Source organism: Oryx dammah, unplaced genomic scaffold, assembly GCF_014754425.2.
Source record: "Oryx dammah isolate SB20612 unplaced genomic scaffold, SCBI_Odam_1.1 HiC_scaffold_29, whole genome shotgun sequence".
NCBI classification, from domain to species: domain Eukaryota; kingdom Metazoa; phylum Chordata; class Mammalia; order Artiodactyla; family Bovidae; genus Oryx; species Oryx dammah.
The window spans coordinates 78175152-78202842 of NW_024070213.1; the positions used below are offsets into that span (position 1 = coordinate 78175152).

The 27691-nt window shown below is 39.3% G+C and overlaps 1 protein-coding gene across 1 annotated transcript in view; it reads left to right on the forward strand.

The window, feature by feature from the left end:
* Positions 1-27691, forward strand: part of PDZRN4 (PDZ domain containing ring finger 4) — a 416014-nt gene that overhangs the window by 326126 nt on the left and 62197 nt on the right. The window contains exons 4-5 of the mRNA XM_040233503.1: positions 13578-13834; positions 17089-17191. Coding sequence (XP_040089437.1) covers positions 13578-13834; positions 17089-17191 — 360 coding nt within the window. The remainder of the gene's footprint in view (positions 1-13577; positions 13835-17088; positions 17192-27691) is intronic.

Below are 27691 nucleotides of genomic sequence, written 5' to 3' on the forward strand. Positions count from 1 at the left end.
GTATGATCACTCACCTAGAGCCAGACATCCTGGAACACGAAGTCAAGTGGGCCTCAGGAAGCGTCACTATGAACAAAGCTAGTGGAGGTGATGGAATTCCAATTGAGCTATTTCAAATCCTAAAACATGATGCTGTGAAAGTGCTGCACTCAATATCCCAGCTAATTTGGAAAACTCAGCAGTGGCCACAGGACTGGAAAAGGTCAGTTTTCATTCCAATCCCAAAGAAAGGCAATGCCAAAGAATGCTCAAACTACCGCACATCTCACATGCTAGTAAAGTAATGCTAAAAATTCTCCAAGCCAGGCTTCAACAGTATATGAACCATGAACTTCCAGATGTTCAAGCTGGTTTTAGAAAAGGCAGAGGAACCAGAGATCAATTGCCAACATCTGCTGGATCATGGAAAAAGCAAGAGAGTTCCAGAAAAAAACATCTATTTCTGCTTTATTGACTATGCCAAAGTCTTTGACTGTGTGGATCACAATAAACTGTGGAAAATTCTGAAAGAGATGGGAATAGCAGACCACCTGACCTGCCTCTTGAGAAATTTGTATGCAGGTCAGGAAGCAACAGTTAGAACTGGACATGAAACAACAGACTGGTTCCAAATAGGAAAAGGAGTACATCAAGGCTGTATATTGTCACCCTGCTTATTTAGCTTATATGCAGAGTACATCATGAGAAACGCTGGGATGGAGGAAGCACAAGCTAGAATCAAGGTTGCCAGGAGAAATATCAATAACCTCAGATATGCAGATGACACCACCCTTAGGGCAGAAAGTGAAGAGGAACTCAAAAGCCTCTTGATGAAAGTGAAAGAGGACAGTGAAAAAGTTGGCTTAAAGCTCCACATTCAGAAAACTAAGATCATGGCATCTGGTCCCATCATTTCATGGCAAATAGATGGGGAAAGAGTGGAAACAGTTACCGACTTTATTTTCTCGGGCTCCAAAATCACTGCAGATGGTGACTGCAGCCATGAAATAAAAGACGCTTACTCCTTGGAAGAAAAGTTATGACCAACCTAGATAGCATATTGAAAAGCAAAGACATTACTTTGCCAACAAAGGTCCATCTAGTCAAGGCTATGGTTTTTCCAGTAGTCATGTATGGATGTGAGAGTTGGACTATAAAGAAAGCTGAGCACCAAAGAATTGATGCTTTTGTACTGTGGTGTTAGAGAAGACTCTTAAGAGTCTCTTGAACTGCAAGGAGATCCAACCAGTACATCCTAAAGGAAATCAGTCCTAAGTATTCATTGGAAGGACTGATGTTAAAGCTGAAATCCAATATTTGGACCTGATGCAAAGAACTGAGTCGCTTGAAAAGACCTTGATGCTGGGAAGGATTGAAGGTGGGAGGAGAAGGGGATGACAGAGGATGAGATGATTGGATGGCATCACTGACTCAATGGACATGAGTTTGAGTAAACTCTGGGAGTTGGTGATGGACAGGGAGGCCTGGTGTGCTGCAGTCCATGGGGCTGCAAAGAGTCAGAAATGACTGAGCGACTGAACTGAATTGATCTTCCTAAATGCCTTCCCTACTTTAGTTACTTCTCACTGTAGACTTTGGAGTTATCTTCAAAACCTAAATGAGACCTAGCTATATTTCAGATGCAAGGTGAACAAATACCTTGCCACGGCCCATTGCAAACACGGGAATCTTGTGAAAGCCTCCTTTCCAGACTCTTTTTTTCTGTACTTACCCAAATCCCTCTGAACTCTGTTACACCAGATTTCCTACTGGTTCCCAGAAATCCTGCTCTTTTATTCCTTTGCCCTGGTGTTCTCTTCCTTACTCCCATCTTTGCTGCTAATGAAACTCTACATCTTTAAGACTGCCTCAAATGTCAAGTCCTGGAGTCAAATCACAATAGTGCCAGATATGGTTGGCCCTTGATACTTCCATAGAACTATACTAGCACCTTTATTTCAGCTCTTTAGAAGTTTGCTTACAATTACAGATGTAGCTGTTGTTTTTTCCTAGCAGATTGTGAGAGCAGGTGCTTTTCCTTATGCCTTCTGATCCTCGGCTTCCACAGCTTTCAAATGGGGATAAAATTCTTACCTCGCGTGACTGTTCTTGGATGTGACTGAGCTAACAGAGGCCAAGGGCTTGGCTCAGCTTCTGGCATATTGTGAAGAATGCTCACTCAGTGCTAACCGGTATTGTCGTTGTTGCTGCCAGGACTGTAAGCACAGGTATTTTCTTGTATCCCCAGAGAATCACCTGGTCTCTGTCACTCAAGAGTTCCCCAGGAAGGAAGGGAGGCAATCAAGGAAGCATGAGTCAACATCATAGCATGTCAGCTGCCTTAGCTGTATTGTTTACATGATCCTGTCCATAGCTCTGTGAGTGGGTGTTACTATCTCCCGTTCCAGATGAATTAACTGAGGCTCAGAGAATTCAGATAACTTAAAGTCCCACAACGGATATTGAGAACTCTGTATAGACCCCAGTCCTGAATGGTTCCCACATCCTTGTTCTTTTTGCTAAAACACTGAATGGTGGGTGGGGCTTTGCTGCTGCTGCTGCTGCTAAGTCGCTTCAGTCGTGTCCGACTCTGTGCGACCCCATAGATGGCAGCCCACCAGACTCCCCCATCCCTCGGATGGCAGCCCACCAGGCTCCCCTGTCCCTGGGATTCTCCAGGCAAGAACACCGGAGTGGGTTGCCATTTCCTTCTCCAATGCATGAAAGTGAAAAGTGAAAGTGAAGTCGCTTAGTCGTGTCCAACTCCTAGAGACACCATGGACTGCAGCCTACCAGGCTCCTCCGTACATGGGATTTTCCCAGGCGGAGCTCTAGAGCAGAGCAATTAATGCCTTTTCTTTGCCACTCAAATCCATTTTTATGGTAGATTTAAGTAAAAGGAATAATATGGATAACTGGGCTACACAATAGAGCTGGGCAATGAAAGGCGTGCAGTTTGCACATAATCACAGGTAACTTTAGAGACAAACCCAATCACATTTGTTTTAACACGGTGGTGGTGGTTTAGTCACTCAGTTGTGTCTGATTCTTGTGACCCCATGGGCTGTAGCCTGCCAGTCTCCTCTGTCCATGGGATTCTCCAGGCAAGAATACTGGAGTGGGTTGCCATTTCCTTCTCCAGGTTGTTTTAACATGCATCCTGATAAATACATAAAAATTTATTTAACATATTTATTGAGTGTCAAGTACATGCCAAACACATTTGGGGCCCTTAAACAACAGTACCAGACAAAACACGCAGCTTCCTGTCATTCAGTGTTTGTTGCGCAGAACCATTTAAATAGCTAAGCATGTTTTGATATGCTTGTAAATAGGGGACAGTGAACTTCTGGTGAAGATGTACTCAGCATCTCTGATGTTGTCATCAGTGTCCTATTACAAATAAGTCACTATCTTGTCCCTCATTAGTAACTATGTATAACACTAGTATTCCTTTGATTTAACAGAAAGTTATTTTTAACACTTCTATGATACTATGCTAGTATGGCTGAGACCCAAAGTTATGTTCTTAATATCCATATATGTTCTCATTATGAAAATGGTACCAAGAAATCCTGTCCAAGGGCTGAGAGCACATTTCCGCTTGTTCAGTGAGTATGAAAAATGTATAGCTCTGTCTGAATCCTTAGTTGCTTATGCTATTTATAGTAATTTTTAAAGAAAATATGGGTAATTTAATTACAATGAAGTTTGTTCCCAATGAAACAGTTTGAGTTCATTTTAACAGCATTTGCCCTATGTATACCTTATGTCTTTACACCCTTAGGCCTGCTGCAGGAAATTTTATGTCTCCATCAGAATTTCTCTAAGTTTAACATATTTGGATCTGATGTGTCAAAACTCAATGGATAGGTTTATTAATAATCAACTACATCAGCTTAGTATTATCTTAGGAAGTAAAAGGTCAATAAGTAGTTGCTATCCTACCATTTCATCCGTGGACTCTTCTCCATAGACTTCAAGTCATTATTCACTGCTTATAGAGTCACTGGAGATATAAAAAGTCTTTTATAGTAATGAAAGAACTCCTACAATTAGCCAGAAGGCAGTCATCTATCTTTTTAAATAGCTCAGCTTGGAGGAGAACAGGATTTCAGGTGATACTCAGTAGATGAATTGTTATGACAATGATAAAGTTGGTGATAGCAATCTGTGGTTTTTGCTGTAGGGATGTGTGTGTGTGTGTGTGTGTGTGATATGTGCACAAGAAAAAAGACATTCAGTTCAGACTAAGAATTTGTTCCTCTTAAAGATATGCAAATACAGAAACACTCTGTAGGGACCTTATAATTCATCAATTGCTTATAATTATTTGCTAACTCAATGATTATAGCAAAAATACATTTGTAGCTAATAACAAATATAGCAGTATCTTGAGACATTTTATTTTGACATGATTTCAGACTCATCAAAAAGTTATAAGAATAGTATAAGGAATTCTCAAATACAATACATCTAGAATTTTATTTAACATTTTTAATAAACATTTAACATATTTAACATCAACAGTTTACATGTGCTTTAGCTTCATTCTCTGTCTCTCCTCTCCTTCCCACCCCATCTCTCGAGTGCTCTCACCCTCCCCCTCATCGAGTCATAAAGATTAATATCACCAATAGTGGGCCAAGGTGGTAAGTTTTAGCTTTTCTTTAATTAATTTATTTTTATTGAAGATAATTGCATCAGAGAATTTTGCTGTTTTCTGTCAAACCTCAACATGAATCAGCCATAAGTATACATATATCCCCTCCCTTTTGGAACTTCCTCCCATCTCCCTCCCCATCCCACCCCTTTAACCATTATTTTGTTATTGCTTTTTTTAAATCAGAGGAGTTCCATGCCTAGTTATATTAATAAGTAGGAAACAGAGAGCACACTCAAAGAGTTTCATTGAAGGACGGAACACTTACAGAGGTATGAGCAGAGTTAAGGGAATGAACACAAGGAGTAGCAATAGAAAGAGAAATCCTTATTACTCACAGACCTGAAAGAGGTAAGGTAAGCCAGGGTGTGAACCAACCCTGACAGAGCTGGCATCCTGAAAGCCAGGAAGGGAGGGCGTGGATAAAGACAGAACATTAGCTCTCTTACCACTGGCCAAGGCAAGCAAAAGACATAAAGCAAGGGAGCCCAGTGACATGGAATACAGTTGGCAGCATCCCAGCATATACAGAGCTGGGTAGAAAAGAGTACACTATGGATCTCAGGGACAAACCAAGAAACACCAGCCACATGTGCCAAAGAGGAGGAGTTTCCATTTCTTTCATTAAGGAGAGGGAAGATTAATTTATTTATAATGAGGGAAATAAAATTATATTGCATACATTTTATTTCCCTCAGTAAGAATGAAAACTATCATAACCTGTTCCTTTAATAATTGGAATCATTCACATATATAACCACTCTTCAAATTTGCTAAATCCCAGCCAAATGGGAAATCCAGGAAGAAAAGTGTGGCAATGAAAAGAAAAAAACAGAAAACACCAAAGAAGGAATACAAAAATTAAGACAGAGAAAAGATAATAAGGGGAAAGGCAATTATTAAAAATGCATCCCCAAGATTTCCTATAACCAAAAATATAAATTGGTTCAAGAAGAGCTCTGAAAAATCCATAAATAATGGGTCTATAACGTTTTTTAAAATCTGTTTTTGGTTGTGCCGGGTCTTCACTGCTGCGTGAGTGCTTTCTCAAGTTGCAGCAAGCAGGTGCTATCCCTCCGTGCTGGGCACGAGCTTCTCACTGCGGTGACTTCTCTTGTTGAGGCGCACAGACTCCAGGCACAGAGGCTTCCGTAGCTGCTGTTCACCATCTCCAGAGCGTCAGTTCAGTAGTTGTGGCTCAGGGGCTTTAGTTGCTGCACAGCAAGTGGAATACTCCCAGACCAGGGATCGAATCCATGTCCCCTGCATTAGCAGGCAGATTGCCATCCAGTGCACCACTAGGGAAGTCCTGGATCTACAACATTTTAATAAGGAAAGTTGGAAATGAGTCTTGCTTGCATTTGGGAACACTGTCATCAAGATGTACTGTGAAAGGAGCTGGAAAACAGCATCCTGTAGTAGTGACCTCAGTGTCACAATCAGTTAACCAAATATATTATTAGGCTTTTAAAATGTCTCCTTGGGTTAATGGGAGTCTGCAATTCATAATGTTACATGTAGAAGCATTTTGAATAAACTCAGTTCTTTATGTTGTAAATGTGTGTCATACAGGGTTGATAGGGCAAATTCTGCACTGTTGCAAGTTATAGGTTAGACCACAGTCTCTATTGATTACCTGGTAGCTCAGTCACTAAAGAATTCACCTGCAATGCAGGAAACCTGGGTTTGATCCCTGGGTTGGGAAGATCCCCTGGAGGAGGGCATGGCAACCCACTCCAATACTCCTGCCTGGAGAATCCCCAAGGACAGAAGCCTGGTGGACTGCAGTCCATGGGGTGGCAAAAAGTCGAACACGACTGAGCGATAAAGCATAGCACAGAAAGCACAACAGTCTCTATTGGGATACAAGTCAGGGGTCAGCAGCACACGGGGACCTGGAAATCTTGCACATACAGTGGGTCTGTATTCCAGTGGAGAGACCCCACCCTGCTGTTGCTCTCTTAGGGTCACGTTGTCAGGAGGGAAACACAGGAGATTTAGGCTGTCTGAGTTAGAAGTCAGTTATCTCCATTTTCTGGGAAAGCCAGCTACCCAGCACTGGGGAGCCTTTGGAGCTCAAGGGAAGCTGCAAGACCTCACACACCAGGAAAATGAAGCTACCACCCTGCAGTCCAGGCAAGACAGAAGGAGCCCCAGGATCACTTCTGAATAAGTCTGCTCATTAGAAGCTGTGTGATAATTACCATATTCTCTTCCCCAAATCTGACAACAGCACTGTCAAAAGAACGCTGAACTACACAGACTTTTGATTTGGTGCAACATAACATTTTTTACGTTCTCACTTTCTAAAATATGATTATCACAGGCCTACCAATGTTTTGATCATTGACAATATTTTTTAAACGTTTCAAAATTAAGTTTAGTCAATCTCACAAGATTTTCCTCATAACATGTTGCACAATTCCTCTTCTGTGAGCTCTTTTGCTATAAATATTTCTTATGCTATGCTGTCCTCAATTTACATAACAGATGCCCTTCTAGAATCTAACATACCAAGTTTAGAAAAAGGCGATATGCTTAAATTCTTTAAAACTGATTTACAGATTGTATATGCCAAGTGTTTTAATGACTATAGAGTTTGGATTATTTTAAATTCCTTTCATACTAAACATTTTAGCAGCAATTTTAAATATTGCTTTTTTTTACATAAAACATTATTAGGCTCTGTGTTTATAACACCACCATAATTATCAGAGAATTTGATCAGCAATCACATAGGGATTCTCATCAAAATTTATTTCATAGTTATTCGTGAGGGTGAGAGTTCTTGTAAACTGTCAGGCCCAACCAGAATTACAACACTCAGATCTGAGGATCTAAAGTAAAAATAGTGACTGTAGTTGATAACACTGTATTATATAATTGAAATTTGCTAAGCAAATAGAACGTAAATGTTCTCACCTAAAAGAAAACATAATTAATTAATTGAAGTGATGAATGTGTTAATTAGCTATTTGGAATCCTTTCACAATACATACATATATTAAATCACTACCATGTACATGTTAAATATCTTATTATGTTGTTATTTGTATCTCCATAATGCTGAAAATAAATGAGTGAGTGAATGAAAAAAATAAATTAAAATTTATAAACATTAAAAAACAGTATATAAGTGTTTTATGCTTGCTTGTTCTCCACTTGAAATTGTACATAATCTTTGGTATTCTGCACCTCTTCTACTGAGTATTCTTATATGTATAATCTCATGAAAGGCAGAGATACTTAAAAGCCCTTGTTTCTGTAAGAGGCACAGAGGTTTGGAAACCCTCATCGTCCCAAACAGCTGACCTTGGAAATGAAATCGCACCAGGGTGATTTGGTCATTCATGCCCTTGTTTGCGCTTTGGAAAAAGGAAAAGCCTGTTTGTTTTCTGACACTCAAGAAAATTGTGCATGTGGCTGGATTTGGAGGAATAATCAAAGCAGAAGAGCTCACATATGAACTGAGGCCACCAGTCACTCTGGGGAGGTTGTTGACAAGTGGCTCAGATTTTGCAGTTTATCCAAAAGAGTAGATTGATTTTTAGTTAAACAGAAGCTTCACCAAATGATAGCTGATTTGGTTTACATATGAAAAGCTATATTTTTTACTTAACATTCACAAGTTGCTTATGGATTAATTAGCCCATCTGCCACAACAAATGGATTCTCACTTCTTTTGCATTGCTTGCTGAAAAGTGACTATTGTCTCCTATTCACTTCCCTGTATCAATAAAATGGAAAATAATTTTTTAGAAGCAAGATATTTATTTTTTATATCTGTAAAAATGTGTATATATTTTCAACATATCAACTAAATTGATAAAGTAAGTGCAGGAAAGAGGAAGACCTTCTCTGAAAAGGGTTTCCCATGGTTAGGATTTCTTTTAGTCACTAAACATCCAGTAGAACTGTTCCAAGTTTGGCATGTTTAAGGCTCCTCTCTACACTTGCTTCCAATCCCAAATCTATTTTTCTTCTTGAGGATAACCACATCTCTGTTTCTCCAAGAACTTCTATCATTAGCATCTTCCTTTCCTCTTTTATGCTATTACCAATTCTGATAATCTTCTTTATCAAAATTGTGCCTGGTTTCTCATTTATCTCAAATCAGGTGACTTAATCACCATTTCAGAGTCCAGTTGCTCCACTCTGGGGCTGTGAGCTTCTTATCAGAGAGCAATTACATGAGTCTTTTCAGTTTTACTCTAGTTGCTAGGTAGCTTTAGAAACAAATCAGTTTTTTCCACAGTTATCAAAAATCCAAATGTTATAATAATAGAGGGAATTACCTCGTATACTTCTCATGTTTATTAGGACGCTCTAACCTCTCACTCATTTCATTAACAACCACTTTAGAAAAAGGTCTCTTTCTCTATACCATGCTTAAATCAAATCATCAGCCTTCTGCATGTACTCTTCAAACCTACACCCTGTAATACATGGGTATATCTTAATTTTCAAATTACCTTTCCTCCCATAATTTTGCTCCCATCACTCTTCACCCAGTTTTTCCTCCTGAAAATCAACTTCTACCACTTTTGCTTCCTTCCATTGATTAGGCACCTAGAACAGCTTGGATCAGCACTCTTAACTACCTATGTTAACTGGAATGCCATTAATTCCTTCTCCAATTTCATTTCACGTATATTGTCCATACAAAACCAAGATTTAGGTAGAGAGAGAGGAAGAGGGAAGGGATAGTGAAGGGAGGGAAGGAAAGAATATGATGAAAAGAAATAAAAGGATAACGATATGGCACTATGAAATACCAAATATCTTGTTGGTTTAGGATCTAACCACATGGAAAATACAGTTTTGCTATGAATTTGTTAATTTACTTCAAAATTTTCTATAGAATTATAATTTCAGGTATTATTTCAAAATTATTCTTCTCCCTAGTTGTAACTAATGATAACTGGGTAAAGGAACTGCCAGAAAATACCAATTAAACTCTTTTTTCTATTGCGAAAGGCATAACTTACGGTGACCTTTTGGTAGGCTAACAGTATGTTGATGAACTTCAAGTGAAGTGAAAAAAAAGAGTGTTTCATATCATCAGTGCTTACATTTTCTAAGGGATCACATGGGGCAGTATACTGGGCCTTTAAAGGTCATAGACTTCTTTACTTTGAGAGATATTAAACAGCTTATGAAAATAGGGGTCAGCTGCATGATAACTAGAAGAAAAGAGCATTCCCAACAGGGGAGTAAGATATTTGAGATTATATTGACTGTCCTTTTTTAAGATTGCATTCAATTGTCCATAAAGCAAAAAATTAATTCTGCATATAAATGCCATGGTTGTAAATGGATGAATGTACAGGTCTTAGAATCAATAGCTATTGATCTTGCTGTATGAATGCTAATATTGTCTACATATACTAAGTGTTATGATAAGAACTAATAATTTCACAAGCTAAAATACTCTCCAGTAATTTTTTGTTTATGCAAATTTTTTTATAGTTTTCTGAACTTTGCAAAAATGATCTTACTTCACTAATAGGAGCATAAGATAAATAATCTTTATCATTAAGGAACTTACTTTTTAAAAATTATTCTTTCTTTGAAGATCACGAAAACAAGTAAGAAACAAAGGAGTCTCAAGACTAGATTGTAGGCAGTGTCCTGAGCCACCTTGGGGAAGAAATAGAATAATGGCATTTCTTCACTATTTAATAACATACAATTTATGCATTAGCAGGATTTCATGTGGGCTTCCCCTGGAGAAGGAAATGGCAACCCACTCCAGTATTTTTGCCTAGAGAATCCCATGGACAGAGAAGCCTGGTGAGCTGCTGTCTATGGGGTTGCACAGAGTCTGACACGACTGAAGCAACTTAGCATGCATGCATGCATTGGAGAAGGAAATGGCACCCCACTCCAGTGTTCTTGCCTGGAGAATCCCAGGGACGGGGGAGCCTGGTGGGCTGCCATCTATGGGGTCGCACAGAGTCGGACACGACTGAAGCGACTTAGCAGCAGCAGCAGCAGCAGTGGGCTTCCCTGGTGGTGCTAGTGGCAAGGAACCTACTGTTAATGCAGAAGACATAAGGGGGATGAGGGTTCAATCTCTGGGTTAGGAAGATCCTCTGGAGGAGGGCATGGCAACCCACACCAGTATTCTTGCCTGGAGAATCCCATGGACAGGGGAACCCGACAGGCTATGGTCCATATAGCCGCGAAGAGTTGGACACGACTGAAATGACTTAGCGCACACACACACAGGATTTCATGTATGACTGGAAGAAACCATGGCCACAGATTATTTTCCGTTTACCTTCAGATAATGTTTAAAGTTCCTTCAAAAGAACACTTTCATTCTGCCATTGTTAGGAGTTACTCTAGATACAATGCTTATAGGAAAAGATAGCATTATTGACTTTGTTCCAGTAGGTTTTAAATAGCTGATAATAGATTATGACCAAGAGTTCTTTTCAGAGAGGTAAAAGTATGAAATCTTGCACAAATGAATATTCACTCAGTTGAAAGGACACCATGAAGCGGGAAATGTGTGGATAAAAGGGAAATTCTTCCATATCACATAGATTATGACAGAAGAGTCTATCTACCACTGAATCATCTTCCATAATTCTGGAGTTAGTGAATACTGACCGTAAGAAGAGACAGAGGATGATGCTCTTCAACACAAGAAGCCAGACTTCAGTTTGTACTTTTCCACCCTGGAACTTCTCTTACCATGTGCTGACTACAGGTCTTCAGGAGTAGTGTCCACTCCAGAGTGCCTGTCATCTGAAAGTGCTAAAAGCCAGTAGGTGTACTGTGTTCACATTGCCCCATACGCCCAAAGTCATCAAGCCTTTCCAAAGTTATATCAGTGAAAACTCAGTGGTAATGTTCTAGTTCATGGAGAAAATTAATGACTATGCACATTGGTAGGTAAACACCCAAATCTCCAACTGAAGTTTCTTACTGGTTATTCAAGAACTGTACTGGGTCATATGGTGCTGGTGAGGAAACTTAATTGCTCAATTTCTGAAGGCACATGAACTCTTTCAGGGTCAATTGAGTAAACTAGCTCATCCAGGTCATTAAGCCTATCTCTACATGGCATGACAGATTCCACCTGGCACTGTATCATTTACCCCGAAATGTCCCACATTTGCTCTGAGCATGCGCATATTCTTTCTCTACTCAGAGGGAGAAAGTGTGCTCATTTGAATGTCAGCAATCTCTCGCTGGCTGCAACTCAGTGATTCCCTTTGTGTCTTTTGAAGGCTTCCAGGGATCTCTAAAGATTTGTTGGTGCAGCAATGGCACCCCACTCCAGTACTCTTGCCTGGAAACTCCCATGGGTGGAGGAGCCTGGGAGGCTGCAGTCCATGAGGGGGTCGCTAACAGTCAGATACGACTGAGCGACTTCACTTCCACTTTTCACTTTCACGCATTGGAGAAGGAAATGGCCACCCACTCCAGTGTTCTTGCCTGGAGAATCCCAGGGACGGGGGAGCCGGGTGGGCTGCCATCCATGGGGTCACACAGAGTCGGACACGACTGAAGTGACTTAGCAGCAGCAGCAGCAATTACTAGAGCCTCACCAGTGGATGGGTGGTTTAGTTTTCTGGAAATGGTATAATTTCAGGGTTTTTGAGCACAGTACTGTACTCCCAAGTATCTCTTCCTATTTGCAAAAGCCAACATTATTGGTTCATTTCGAGTGGGAGTTTTGACTTTCTTTTAGGATACAATAGCTGTTTATAAAAACACAACTTTCACTAAAAGACTGGGTTACTAGAACCCACGTTAGGGGAATAAATTGATGACAATTTGAGAGCAGTCTCTGTGCTACCTCTCAAGAGGGTAATCAGAAAAGCCTGTGGGTGTTTTGGGTGCCACAAAGGTGGGGAAACATCATTAGCCCTTAAAAAAGCAGGCATGAGAGAGTGTCACTAAAAGAAAAATTTTTATCTCCCAAATGCCAATGGTTAGCCCAGCTGAGAAGCAGTGATGGAAGGAAAGGGCAAACATCCCCTCTTCCTCTGTTATGTCCAGGCTACATTGGAGAGTCATAAATTGGTATAGATGAATACAGGTGAGGAGGCAAAGGGACATGGCATACTTTCTCAGAGGTGTTTTAGAGCAGTGCCCCTTTCTTATGCATGTAAATCAGCTGGAATCTTGTTAAAGTGCAAGTTCTCATTTAGCAGGTCTGGGGTACGGCCAGGGATTCTGCATTTCTAATCTCTTATGCTGCTGGTCCACAAACCACACTGTGAATGACAAGGACTTAGGATAACATGCACATGAGCAGTAACATGGTCTTGGATAAAAATGATGAATATAAAATAAATCTGACAGAAATTATACTGCAAGTCAGTAAGACTAATTAAGGGCTTCCCTGGTGACTCGGTCGTAAAGAATCCACCTGCCAGTGCAACAGACTTGGGTTCAATCCCTGGGTCGGATGATCCTGGAGAAGAAAATGGCAACCCACTCCACTATTCTTGCTTGGGAAATCCCATGGACAGAAGAGCCTGGCAAGCTACAGTCCATGGGATTGCAAGAGTCAGACATGGCTTAGAGACCAAACAACCACAAGACTAATTAAATATTGAAAATGCCACCAAAAGATTGATAGATCATTTTTTAAAAAAAGATATACTTACCATTTCTACCTAGCTGAAGATTTTAATCATTTTCTGAGGCTTATTTGTTGTTTAAGGTTTGAAATCTTTTCTAATAATTCTGATAGTGTGCTTTGTAAAGATATAAGAAATAACTGTTTTCCTAGTTTCCATCACTTTCTCCTGTTGGTGAATAGTTCAATAAATGTCAATGTCTGATTAAATATTCCTTCACAAAATTCATAGCAGAGCTTGTTTAAACCTCCCCTGCCCACCTTTTATTAATCTATCATGACAGTCTCTCTGTTCTTTCCTCTGAGATGAGCAATGCCCTTTTATCTTTGCAGGTCAATGGGAAAGATCTCTCAAAGGCTACCCATGAAGAGGCAGTGGAAGCTTTTCGAAATGCCAAGGAGCCTATCGTGGTCCAGGTGCTAAGGCGAACACCTCTCAGTAAACCAGCCTATGGGACAACCCCAGAAGTGCGACTCATGAATGCCAGCACTCAGACGGACATCACCTTTGAACATATAATGGCCCTGGCCAAACTTAGGCCACCCACCCCTCCAGTGCCCGACATCTGTCCATTTCTGCTCTCAGACAGGTATTTTTCTGTCATTTTTACTAGAGACTTATTTGTTGTCATTTGTCATTGAAAGTAGATGTTGGAAAGGATCAGGCACCATAGCAAGTTGACAGTTACAGAGACAAGCTCTCAGTTCTGTTTGGAAAATATCTGTGACTATGTCTCCATACAATTAGTTCTCTGTTGTCCTGGTCCTCCCTTTCCTGACCCACATGATTGTTTCAGCTCAGGAATCCTACTTGCTGAGATGCAGTGAGAAAGTCTGGCTCTGATTAGTTCATCTTCATATTTTCAGTCATCACAAACCTTGCACAGCTCACAAGCACTGGTCAGGGAAATAGATTTTCTCACTGAAGTTGCCAAAAACCTTATTAAGACAGACCTAGAAGCAGCATGTTGGCACTCTGTTCTCCTTTGTGGGTTGCCTCGCTCTCCTTCTCTCTTTTGTTTTTCTCTTCTTTGGAGAAACTAGGAAATTCACTTTATTAAGGTGCAATTCTCTGCAGGAAGCAATTACCTGATATATTGAGATGTAAACCAAAGGTCCTGGCTGTCTGAGAGCTACAAAATAAAGAACTATTAAACAAATATTTCTTCCTAGTTTTTACCTGAGTTAAAGGCTGTTACAGCTATTTTACTCAAATAATCCTACCTGTGCAGTTTTGGAAGTCTGTTTGGCCCCACACATTTTGTTCTGTGAGTTTTTAAGCAAATATTCAAAAATGATTGAGAGCTTGTTATATAAGAGCAGAACTATCTGTTGCCTGCATTTTCATCGCCTGCTGCAATCCATGTTCCATTTAGTAAAATGTAGACCTGGTCATGACACCTGCCTGCCCTTTAGTGTTTTCTATTAAGTCCATCTCAGTGATTCACATGTGTGCGTTAAAGTCACTTGGGAACTTTGAAAAGCAGAATAAATGCAGTGCCTGGCTCAGTCCTACCTCAGGCCAAAATATAGGCATTCGAAATTTTCAGAAATCTCCCTAAGCAATTTTAATGTGCACCATGTGCCCCACTCCTTGAAACCTTACGTTTCTAGGTGGGCAGGGCCTCTGTCTGTCTGACCTATGATTCTAGTCATGCACCCCTTACTTATTAAATAGCCCCTTGTGTCAGGCACTAGAATGCGGTACTGGGCAGAAAACTGGTAACAAAAACAAAGCCACTACCTCCTGGAGCTTATCTTCTAGAAGGGAAATGAAAACCACACAAACAAAAGAACTAATCATATTCATTTGTGCAGTCTGATGCAGAGTAGCCATCCAACAAATACTTTCTTGAATAAATGATAGTTAACATTTATGAGCCAACTTAACATGTTTTAGATAATATTCCTCACAAAAATCTTCTGAGTGAGCACATTACATTATTACCATGACCATGTCACAGATGAGGAAAACAATGTTAAGGAATTTGTCAAGGTCACACAAAAGGAAGTGATAGGGTCAGGCTTCTGAACCTAAGGCATTTGACCCCTTGGTAGGTGCTCTCATAGCTTCTCTATTTTCCCCTTAATTATCACACTGTATTAAAATCCCCACTTTGCTGCTCTACCCAATTAATAGGACAAGAATTGGATTTTGTGCCCTACCAATTTCCAGCAATTGGCATAGGGCCTGGCATCTTGTAGATACTCAGTAAATGCTTACTCAAGTATCAGGAAGGTGTCCTTCAAGCAGGCCTTCTTTTTTAATAATTCAAGGACCAGGAAAACACATTGGCTGCTCCAAACAGCAGGTTATGATGTTTAAGCAGCAGGAATGGGCTTCTCAAAACCAGTCCAGGTTTAAGCTCTTAGACCAGCAAGCAAGATGCTGCCTGCACTGCTTTTGCTATTTGGGCCCAAATTAGAGAACAGTAAGAAGAGGCTGGTAGAGTAGTTACACTGATCCTGTGAGGTACCAGGATGGATCTTTCTGGGCTTTCAGCTATTAATAGATAAGGGGACTAATTTATACTACTAAGTTCATATTTGTCATAATGTTCAAAATGGGCTTCGAGGCCTTTCCTGAAGCCAACTTGGTTAATTTCACATAGGCTTTTTTCACTGACTTAGAAATTCTCATAGAGAACCTCATGCCCTTTGCTGCTAAACTGTGCTTAGCTTTCACATTGGGCTTCCCAGGTGGTGCCAGCGGTAAAGAATACACCTGCCAATGCAGGAGACGCAAAAGTTGTGGGCTCGATCCCTGGGTCAGGAAGATCCCTTGGATGAGGAAGTGACACCTCATTCCAGTATTCTTGCCTAGAAAATTCCATGGGCAGAGGAGCCTGGTGGGTGACAGTCGAAACGGTTACAAAAAGTAGGACACAACCAAGCAACTGAGCACACACACACACACACAGAGCTTCATATTGTATAATGTATACATCATGGCATATAGTAATTTGAAAGCACTTCTATGAATTATTTAAAACATTTCCCCAAAGTTAATTGATACATAAAAGTCATACATACACAGTGTCCTGGAACCCCTTCATTTCCTTTACTTTATCAGTTCTCTGTCCCCAGATGTTTTCTAAAAGGATTATGAAACTACGGTTTATAGGAGTTTCCAGTGAGTTATCACTGTGAACATTCTTTAATGTTTGTGTATGTGGGTTATGAGGGAGAATGAGGAAGAAAGTCTCAAGAAATGGAGGCAATGTGAGTACAATTTACAGACTGAAAAATATAATTCCCACTTCACTCCCACATCTGTGGATTCTGCATCCGTGGATTCTGCATCCAAGTATTCAACCAACTTCAGATTTGATTTTTTGATCTATGGTTAATTGAATAAAAATACAGAACCCATACATTCAGAAGACTGACTGTATGAGCTTTTAAAATCAAATTTCAGAAACAGTTTGAGGCTGTAATTATGATATTGGTAGTACTTTGTTACAAAATACCCGCCTTTGGGTAGACTGCAGTCTCAAAAGCCACACACCATGCATGTATCAAGTCCACTGGATGGAATGGAAGGCAGCCAGAGTATCAATATGGCACCATTGCCAGGATAGAGTGCACATCTGCCCCTTCACAAAAGGAAGCTCTGACAATGAGCCATTATCTTGGTATTCTCTCAGAAAATCAAATTGATGGATTTCATATAAGGGGAGAAAGAAAAGCAATTGTTCTTTCTGAGCTATAGTTCATTTAAAGGCTAGATCACTATAGGTCTATTGGTGAGCAGAGAAAATTAAAGTGAAATTCTAATGTCATTTTTTAATCTTGAGAACAACCCTTTTGATCCATCTCTATCATATTGCTACATTCCCCACAGCTGCCATTCTCTCCATCCGATGGAGCATGAATTTTATGAGGACAATGAGTATCTTTCCAGCTTGCCTGCTGATGCAGACAGAACAGAGGACTTTGAATATGAGGTAAGATAATTTTCACACCACTTCACACTTCTCCATGAAGTTATGGTTGAGGGGTTTTGCATAACAAAGAAAAAATTAATTTATTACTATGAGAAATATTTTATCTACTATATATCTAAGCTAAGAGCTTTTAAATGTTTGTTTTAGCTATTTGGTATCTAGTATTTTAAGTGTATTGGAAAACATTTTGATAATATAAACCTGAAAATAATTTGCTCACATTTTTGTTGCTTTGTGTAAATAGTATTATGGAAGCTACATTTTTTTCTTCTTTTTGTAATATAAGAGAATTTCAAGTAGAGTTTGGAAAGGAAATTACATTTAAAACCAAGACTGTGTTTACTATTTTTATTCATTCCATAGTACTTTTATTTTAATTGAAAAACTAAATTTTATATTATTTATATTCCTCTTCACAAACTCAATATTCTTTTTATTTAAGACTCAAGTGGTTTAAAGAATATTTTCCCTGACTTTCTAAAAGAGAGATGACCTCATGTCCTCTGCTGTTAAACCATGTTTAACCTTCACATAGTACATGTTAGAGTGTGTGTACTGTGAAATGAAATAATTTCGAAAACCTGTCTATTAATTAATTAAAAGTTTTCACAAAAGTTAAAGGATTCATCCTAATATTTCCTCTGTTTCTGCAGTCTATAAATCTTTGAAAGGTTTCAGACTACTCTGACATTTGGAAATAAAGTAGATTGAGGACATAAAGAAGCTTTGGTAAACAGGCAAAGAAGTCATGATTATCTGACCTTTTAATGCTTTAGATAATGTCATACAAGTTCAGCAAAATGTTCTCTTCCATTTTACAACCAGGAAATCCTGAAATCTCTTCCCTTAGGAGGATCTGAAATTAAATAAGGCCAATTCAGTGAAGCTCACCTAAAGCAAATAGACATTTATTTGAAATCTCCCTCCAAAAGTCATTGCTGGGGATTACAGAAATCATTATTTATTTTCAGCCAGAATTTGGAAGAGTGTGCAATGATACCCAGTATCTGAGTAAATGGTTTTGTCATTTTTGTTCATGTTAATTACTTATCCCCTCCTCTCCATTAATTTGATTGAAAAGTTTTTTATAAATCCTCTTAAGTACTGATATACACTGAAATATCCATTAAGTTTTGCCTGTTCATGCAAAATAAATTACAAAGTTGAGTCACTTATCCAAATAATTCAAGATTAAACGATGTCTTTCTTTCAGTTAATTAATTGCTTTGGGTTTGGGGAATGGAATTATCTAGATCACTTCAACTTTTTATTTAGTTTGTGCCATAAAGCTTTATTAAAATACATCTGTGTGCTAGGGAAGGGTGTGGGAGAGAGACTTGCTTAGGCCAAGCAGAGTCACAGTAAAAACTATTTTCAATAATTAGCATGTCATTGACTATTACAATACAGTCAGATTCTCTAGTGCTTACTCTACTGAAGCATATCCTCTTTTCCAACCAATGTCAACCCCTAATAGCGGCCAGCAGCAGTATGATAACAGTGGTAAATGCTCAGACAGGTCTTCTGTAGCCTGTAATCTGAACTAATCACAGAATCCTAGTCATTACTTGGCTGTCAGCTGTGATTCTCTTGCCGAAGGCACCTTTCTGAGTTATTGAAGTAAAGAATGTTCCTGTGAAATTTAAATGAGGAATAAGTTACTGTGACAGGCTTCAGTCATGAGGAAGGGTACATTTGAGAATATCTGCATGGCTAATGGGGGAATAGGGGCACTGGGGAAGACCCAAGGATAATGGGCCAACTTTAGAAGAGAGTGATTCTACTCAGTACACCTCAGTCTGTTACACTAACGTGGCAGAGTGTCACATAGCACCTCTCTTGATTGCATCAGATGGGACTGTGAGACCTAGTGAGCCCACTGCTATCACCAGAGCTGATTGTGCTCACCACATTAAGTGGGGGGAGATTTAGAAATGCTGCCTTTACATGCTATTACACTTAGAAGCAGACTGGTCAAGTATTTCTGTGACTAGCTCAGATGATCCCAGCTTCTCTAGGAACTCTGTTATAACCCAGAAGTTGGGGGGATGATGCTTCAAGAAGAACCAGTTTTATGCCACTCAGAGAGTATTATGGGAACCTGAGGTCTAATGGCCAAACAGAGCACTTCATCTCAGAAAGAGATACTCATTCCTCTTCAGCTTAAAAATGAAAACACATTAATAGGCAATTGGGAAAGTACAGATATGACTCCTTTTCATCTGCTTTTGTTCAGTTGTACCATAAATATTTAATGAGCAGTTAAAAAAGATGCCAGGTTTTTATCTAGGTTTTTATTTAGGATTGATAAAGCCTTTACTCCAGTGGAGCTTAACCTTTAGGGGACACAGATGGGCAGAAAACAAGTGAAGATGCATTATATCAGATGGTGATTAAGTCCTCGTGGAGAACAAGCAGTGTGGGTAACAGAGGAAGGAAATGCACGGTGTTGGAATGAGGTGTTGCTCTCTTATACAGGTGGTCAGGGAGGGCTGCTCTCTTAAGAGACCTGAAGAGAACTAGCCAGGTGGATTCTGAGAGAGCAGCCTTCCAGATAGAGCAGAGGGCGAGCATGGATACAAAGGGCCAACAGGAGGACCACTCCTGGATGTGCCCAGGTACAGCAGAGGCCAGTGTGCTCTGGGGCCCGGGCAAGGGGGACAGACAGGCAGCAGTAGGAGGCAAACTCAGAGTGAGTAGAGGCATATCTTGAGGGACCTTTGGCTTTTACGATGAGATGCAAAGTTGCTGAGGGAGAGCCTGGCTGGGTTCTGCAGTCCTCATAGGATCCCTCTGCTGCTGGAATGAGCTTGAAGGTGGGCAAGTAGTCTCCAGCTAGCAGTGGGAGGAAAAAGAGGGGATGGGACCTGGCTGATGACAGAGGCGGAGGTAAGATATGGTCTGGAAGGGCAGCATTCACCCTGCCCTGAGGCTCTGCCTGTGTGTCCGTGCTTCCATATCTCGTCTTGTAGCTTTAATAGTCTGTGCTCTGGGGGGCTTTCTTCTTCTAACTTTCTAAAAGCAAAATATCGTAGGTCAGAGTGAAACACAGCTTCTGGCATCCACTGAAACTATCATAATAAATCTACTCTTAAAAGACAAAGTGTATAGAACTGCATTTCTGAACTTGCTGAAAGCAAACTATGCAACTATTAATATTTAGGCACCTTTTTAAAAGGCTTACTTACTATCAACTCAGTGAACCAAAGCTGATCTATCTTGTGAATACATATTTAGGGGCTTTTAGTGTGGGAATTTTTGACCCAATAGACCAAACCAGACCTGAATATCTTGTAAATACATATTTAGGGACTCTTTAACACGCAGATTACTGTATAGAAAGATGGTAACTGCTCCTCTCAGAGCCATGATAGACAGCAAGCACTTCTCTGGAGATACTGTAGTCAGTGTATGGTGACTCTGGTGTGGTAGGGACCTCTATGAAATTTTAATGACACCCATATCTCACCATGACCTATCACCACTTTGCCCAGGAAAATTATTTGACTGGGTTTCACATTTCCCCACAGTGCTTCAGAAAAGTCTCAGCAGACCAGTCTGTATTAAAAGACTCACAGCTTGAAATTTGATCTTTTTCAAAAACAATAACACTGTTTTCTAATTAAAAATGATAAAGGATTTTAATTTTAACTTTGAGGGAAAAAACAAAAACATAAACATTTACACGATGCAGCCCTCATAAGTGTTAGGGTGCTGACTTCCATTGAAATAACACTGAGGATTAAGCACTCTTTCTGTATTTTCAACTTTGTTCATTTTTTTTCTTTCATAGAGCCAGCTAAAGGTTGAAATAAATCATAAATAGCCTTTAGCAAGTCACAGGCAGATCTCACATCCAGCCGCTACCAGAAATAATTTAAAGGGAAAGGCTTTGAGAAATATAGAGCTCTTTTGTCCAACTCTTAATAGAGATATGTTTGCTATTGCAGGAGGGCAGAGAAGATGTTGAATTTTCTGCAGCATTTGCAATCAACTTTCAAAATTCAGTGTTGAGAGAGGAAAGTCAGGAAAATTAATAAGTGCAACATTTTGATAGTATAAAATATGTTAGACACAACAAGCAAGTAATTTTAGCAACATTTCTAAGCCTGGTGATTTTCATCTCTTAGAAATGCTACTTGAAATTGTTGTTATTCCTTGGCCTAAAATCAAGCTGAAGAAACATCCAACAGGCTAAGTACTCACAGAGTTGCCCTTGCGTGTACATTGTCATCACTGTGAAAGGGCATTTAGAAATTTGCTTGGACAGGTGGTAAAGAGAGAAAGACAAGTACATGTCAGAGTGCTATATAATGTTAACTGAAAATCCAACTTGGGCTATAAACAAGAAAGAGCATTAAGCATATTAATTAGCTATCTCTTAGCAATTCTTTTTTTTTTTTCTCTCTTAGCAATTCTTATGCAAAGCGTAAGTAAACCCTTGTGCTATGTTGAGAAGTGTCATTTTGCAAAATTTATTTCCCAGGTCTGGATCCCTGTGAATATGTGCAGAATATTTGTGAGAATTTAAGTATATAATCTCTCTCTTACATAGTTAAAGAAAAGATAATTCTGAATAAAAGACATGTTCATTCAAAAAAATAACTAAGAAGAGAATAAGCATTAGTGAGATTTTAATCATATCTTTTTGGGCCAATTCATGATTTGTGAGCCAGCTTTCAGAAAAATGTCCCTAGTGTGCATGTGTAAGGGCTATCTGTCTCCTTTCTAGTCTGTGAGGAACAGAACCTTATCTGCCTGTTCATCATTGCATCACATCACCTGTCTCAAATTCGGTAACTTGGTACTCAGTATTTGACGAAGGGATATATGAGGGTTCTTATTGCTGTCTCCATGAACCAGCCTCTGAGCAGTGCAGTCCCTTTCCACCTTTTGTACAAGGGAATTGGAAAGGAGCTTGAGACCACCATGCAGTTATAACAGATATCCTCTCCCTTTTAATAGGTATTTGTTCTTTTTTCAAGTTTGTACTGTTTTACTGACCTCTCCCTGTTTACCTCACCCCCTAGCCCCTGGCAACCATTTTTTCTACTCTCCATTTCTGTGTTTGACTTTATTTTGTTTTGTTTCGATTCCATATGAGTGATACCATGCATATTTATTTTTCTCTATCTAATTAATTTAACAGTATAATACCAAAATCTACGTCACAAATGAAAGAATTTCCATCTTGCTCATGGCTGAATGATAGTTCATTGTATGCATATACATATATATGTGTGTGCATATATATATATGTATACTACACCTTCTTTATCTGTTCATCTATTGATAGTTTGTTTTCATATCTTGGCTATTATAAATAAAGGTATTTGTTCTTTATGTTAGGGGTTCTAATCCTAGTGCCATTTTTGTTTCAGTTAAACCTAAGGAAAGGGCTAAAACAGGGCGAAACAAAAAGAACTATGTAATGAAATAGATTTTTGACTCCATGAAAAGGCATTTTTTCTAGTCATCATCTTATAAACTCATAGAATCTTATAGTTGACATGTTCTCTAATCCACGCCTATATCCAGTTTGTAAGTTCGTCATCAAGGGATAGTTAAGCAAGCTTGTAAAACTCCACAGTGGACAGAGAACTGAGAGCCTCCCCAAGTAAACAACTATGACTCTTACAATCAGTCAGTTCAGTCACTCAGTTGTGTCTGACTCCTTGTGACCCCATGAACCACAGCACGCCAGGCCTCCCTGTCCATTACCAACTCCTGGAGTCCACCCAAACCCATGTCCATCGAGTCAGTGATGCCATCCAACCACTCATCCTCTGTCATCCCCTTCTCCTCCTGCCTTCAATCTTTCAGAGCATCAGGATCTTTTCCAATGAGTCAGCTCTTCGCATCAGGTGGCCAGAGTATTGGAGTTTCAGCTTCAACATCAGTCCTTCCAATGAACACCCAGGACTTATCTCCTTTAGGATGGACTGGTTGGATCTCCTTGCCATCCAAGGGACTCTCCAGAGTCTTCTCCAGCACCACAGTTCAAAAACAACACTTCTTCAGCACTCAGCTTTCTTTATAGTCCAAGTCTCATATCCATACGTGACCACTGGAAAAACTATAGCCTTGACTAGACGGATCTTTGTTGACAAAGTAATGTCTCTGCTTTTTAATATGCTATCTAGGTTGGTCATAACTTTCCTTCTAAGGAATGCTGCTACTGCTGCTAAGTCGCTTCAGTCATGTCTGACTCTGTGTGACCCCATAGACAGCAGCCCAACAGGCTCCCCCATCCCTCAGATTCTCCAGGCAAGAACACTAGAGTGGGTTGCCATATCCTTCTCCAATGCATGAAAGTGAAAAGTGAAAGTGAAGTCGCTCAGTCGCGTCCAACTCTTAGCGACCCTATGGACTGTGGCCTACCAGGCTCCTCCGTCCATGGGATTTTCCAGGCAAGAGTACTGCAGTGGGGTGCCATTGCCTTCTCCATTCCAAAGAGTAAGCGTCTTTTAATTTCATGGCTGCAATCACCATCTGCAGTGATTTTGGAGCCCAAAAAAGTAAAGTCAGCCACTGTTTCCACTGTTTCTCCATCTATTTGCCATGAAATGATGGGACCAGATGCCATGATCTTAGTTTTCTGAATGTGGAGCTTTAAGCCAACTTTTTCACTCTCCTCTTTCACTTTCATCAAGAGGCTTTTTAGTTCCTCTTCACTTTCTGCCATAAGGGTGATGTCATCTGCATATCTGAGGTTATTGATATTTCTCCCAGCAATCTTGATTCCAGCTTGTTCTTCATCCAGCCCAGCGTTTCTCATGATATACTCTGCATATAAGTTAAATAAGCAGGGTGACAATATACAGCCTTGATGTACTCCTTTTCCTACTTGGAACCAGTCTGTTGTTCCATGTCCAGTTCTAACTGTTGCTTCCTGACCTGAATACAGGTATCGTCTCTGAGAAATGTTTTATGAAGTTTGAAAAAATAATAGCAGGAGTGTGTTTGGGTATAAAACATAACTCATAAAGAGACTATATATTATCCATATGTTGTGGTAGACATCAGGGAAAAGAGAAAATAGTGTGCAGTGTGAAAGTATAGAATCTTCAGAATTTTTAAATTCAGTGGGTGCTTTACAGTTCACCAATCTATTTCCTTCCACTTGTGAGTTCCCTTTTAGAATTATTAATAAAATATCTAAAATAACTTCATATCTCTTACCTCTTGAGCAATAAAATCATCCATTAAAAAATCATGTTAATAAGTTCATTCTTTGGGGAACTGTGTTGAATTGAGAACTAATCTAGATGAAGTGTGAATATATTTGTATTAATCTGAACATTTAAGATAAAATGTTGTTCTGCCAGGCAGGCATTGGTTCGGTAAAGGATTGAGTAATGACACTACCATTTTCACTTCAGTTCACCATATCAGTTATATCACATCAAAATCCTAATCATGGCGGCCAAACCATCCAGTTGTCGTATATTGGGGATTATATGTCCTATGTCATGACTGCTTCCTCCTTTGTCTAAGACATCCCTTTATCTCCAGGCTGCTTCTTGATCTCCTGGGGCCAGTCCATAGTCTGTAGTCCATCCTATTCCCCAATGCCAGACCAGCCCTTCTTAAACGCCCTTCTTATTGGATCACTCCCCTGTGTGTTATCTTGTAGGGCCCTGTTCCCTGAATTAACTCTAAGATACCCTCTGCGGCACTGAGGGTCCTTTGTACGCTGTCACTGCTCTATTTTTCCAGACTCTAGTAGTGAGCTTTTCTTTATCTGTGTCTTTACTATGGGCTTTTTCACTCTTGAAACACCTTTCTCACTATCTCTTTCCCATCACTGAACTCCCCTATGATATTTCATAAATATTTTTGTCATGATTCCCTGGGCTTTAGTGACTTTTGTACTTCTATTTTTCTTCTAAATGGTTTTTATTTTTAACAGAAGTGACCACTCCTAATTATCTTTATATCACCTGGAAAGTCTAGCACATGCCCTGGTTCATGGAGGCCACCCAGCAGCATTTGATGAGTGAACAAAGTATTGACCATTGCTGCTGGTGTTATTCTATGAGCCCTGAATACAAATTCAAAGGGTTAAATGAAGGACAGATCAAACCAATCAATCCTAAAGGAAATCGACCCTGAATATTCAATAGAAGGGCTGATGCTACAGCTGAATCTCCAATAAGTTTGCCACCTGATGCAAAGGGCTGATTCAGTGGAAAAGACCCTGATGCTGGGAAAGACTGAGGGTAGGAGGAGAAGGGGGCGACAAAGGATGAGATGGTTGGATAGTATGTCTCCTTGGACATGAGTTTGAGCCAATTCATGCAGCCCATGGAGTTGGACATGACTTAGCAACTAAACGGGCTTCTCTTGTGGCTCAACTGGTAAAGAATCCACCTGCAATGTGGGAGACTTGAGCTTGATCCCTGGGTTGGGAAGATCACCTGGAGAAGGGAAAGGCTACCCACTCCAGTATTCTAGCCTGGAGAATTCCATGGGTGATATAGTCCATGGGGTCGCAAACAGGCAGACATGACTGAGCAACTTTCACTTAGCGACTAAACATCAACAAAATGAAGGCAAAGAAGAGAATTTTGTAATAAAATGTTAAAGTCTTTTTTTTTTTATAATAATTCAACTAACAATCCAGTTGTTAGAATAAACAGTTAACATACACTTGTGCCAGGTTGTAAAAGAAGGAAATCTGGATTTTTCTGATTGCCTTTCTAACAAAGAAAATGTGCATGTTTTACCCCAAACTTACAAGTTGGAGGACCCTAGGAAATAGACATGCTAATTTACATAGGTAAAGAATGGACTAGGGTTCAGTTTTTATTAGGATAATCAGATGTCCTGGTTTGCCCTAAACTGTCTGCATGTATGACTACTATTCAATTTAATTATGAATGGCATCCTCTTCCACTTTCAGAAATGTCCTGTTGCACAATACATTGTATGGTTTTCCTAGTTTTTATACTTGTTGAACCCTAGTGGAGGCTGAGACTTTGTAATCCCATTCTATATTGTCCTAATATTCCAAACAGAGGTGACTCAGAATTTGCCAATTTGAATACCAATGCATATTAAATTGAACGATTTGCCTAAGTCATGAGTCTCTATTTTTTTTAAAAAAAGTCTTCCTTAATGAATGACTAGAAAGAAAATGACACAAAGTTGGAAATAGTCATCAAAGTTACTGTAATTCTTTTAGATTTCTTACTGAAAGAAATGAAATTAGTTGGGCTGTTAATTTGGTCATGTAATTTCATAAAACAAATATGAGGAAAATTTGTCTTTTGCCTCACTGATTATGAAAACACTAAAACTAATTTCCTAAGAAAACAATGAAAAGCAAATTGAACCTTCCAAACTGGTTATTAAACAGTGTAACCAAGGGGACATTTCTTTGAATAGGAATCTAGATATAAAATGAAGATTCCTTATACTGCATGTATGAATTTTATCAAAATGCTGATATTCAGTTTTTGTTTGAAGATGCTCAATGATACACATTTGGATGATTTTCTTGCATTAGTGAAAGGTGTTTGTGAAAGGTTTTGTTTAAGGTGAATATTTGCATATCAAATAATATTTTCAGATGACTTCTGCTTTCAAAGAAGTTTACATAGGGACAAAGAAAGGGTTTTAATGCTCCTTTTAGAAGCAATGTAATCAGGTGGAAGGAATTCAAACTAGGGGTCTGGTCCCAATTCTAGCTCTGTCTCTAGAAGGGACTTATTACCTTTTCAATAATAGCATCCTCACATGTGAATGCGTGGGCCTACCAGTGTTGGTTAGGGAATGAATTGTCAGCATCTACTTTTTCCTTGAAATACACTTAAGCAAAGTGAGACAAATGCATAGTCAAATCCTTAAAAATTTTATAAATATTTTAATATTTCAAACATATCAACCCACAATTTATGAGTTTTTATAAAGAGAACACATACATGTAAGGGTACACATTTTCTATGAGTAGTTGTTCTGGTCTTTATAGACTGTACAATAGTCTAGTCTATAGTACCATTGGCAGCAAGCAGTACACCTCTCCATATTGTCTCCTTTAGGGTTTAGAACATTAACTCATGTACATTTGCCAATTCAAAGTGGCAGATGCAGCACTAGAAATAAATGGCTTTTTTAAAATTCAGTGTTATTCTATAGAAAATTTTTAATTAGAAAATAATTATAGTTTGGATTTTCTTCCACCAATTTATCATCTCTGAAAAAAATGTTGGAATCATTAAGAAAATGTGTTTTGTGTTGGAGTGATTGTTCTGCCTTTCCTCCCTAAGATGTAAGCTATCAATGAAGCTCTGGTTCAGTTACATGGTGTGTCCATCAGTATTCACTATGTATTAAGCAATCTAACTTATTCAATAGTGTGGGTAACAGGGAACCTTGCATGTATAATACAGGTGAACCAAGAATTATGGTAAATCTGATCTATGTATTTGTAGTCCAAAATATTTAAATATCATTATTGAGATATATTTGTTATATATTTAAATCAAATATATGTAA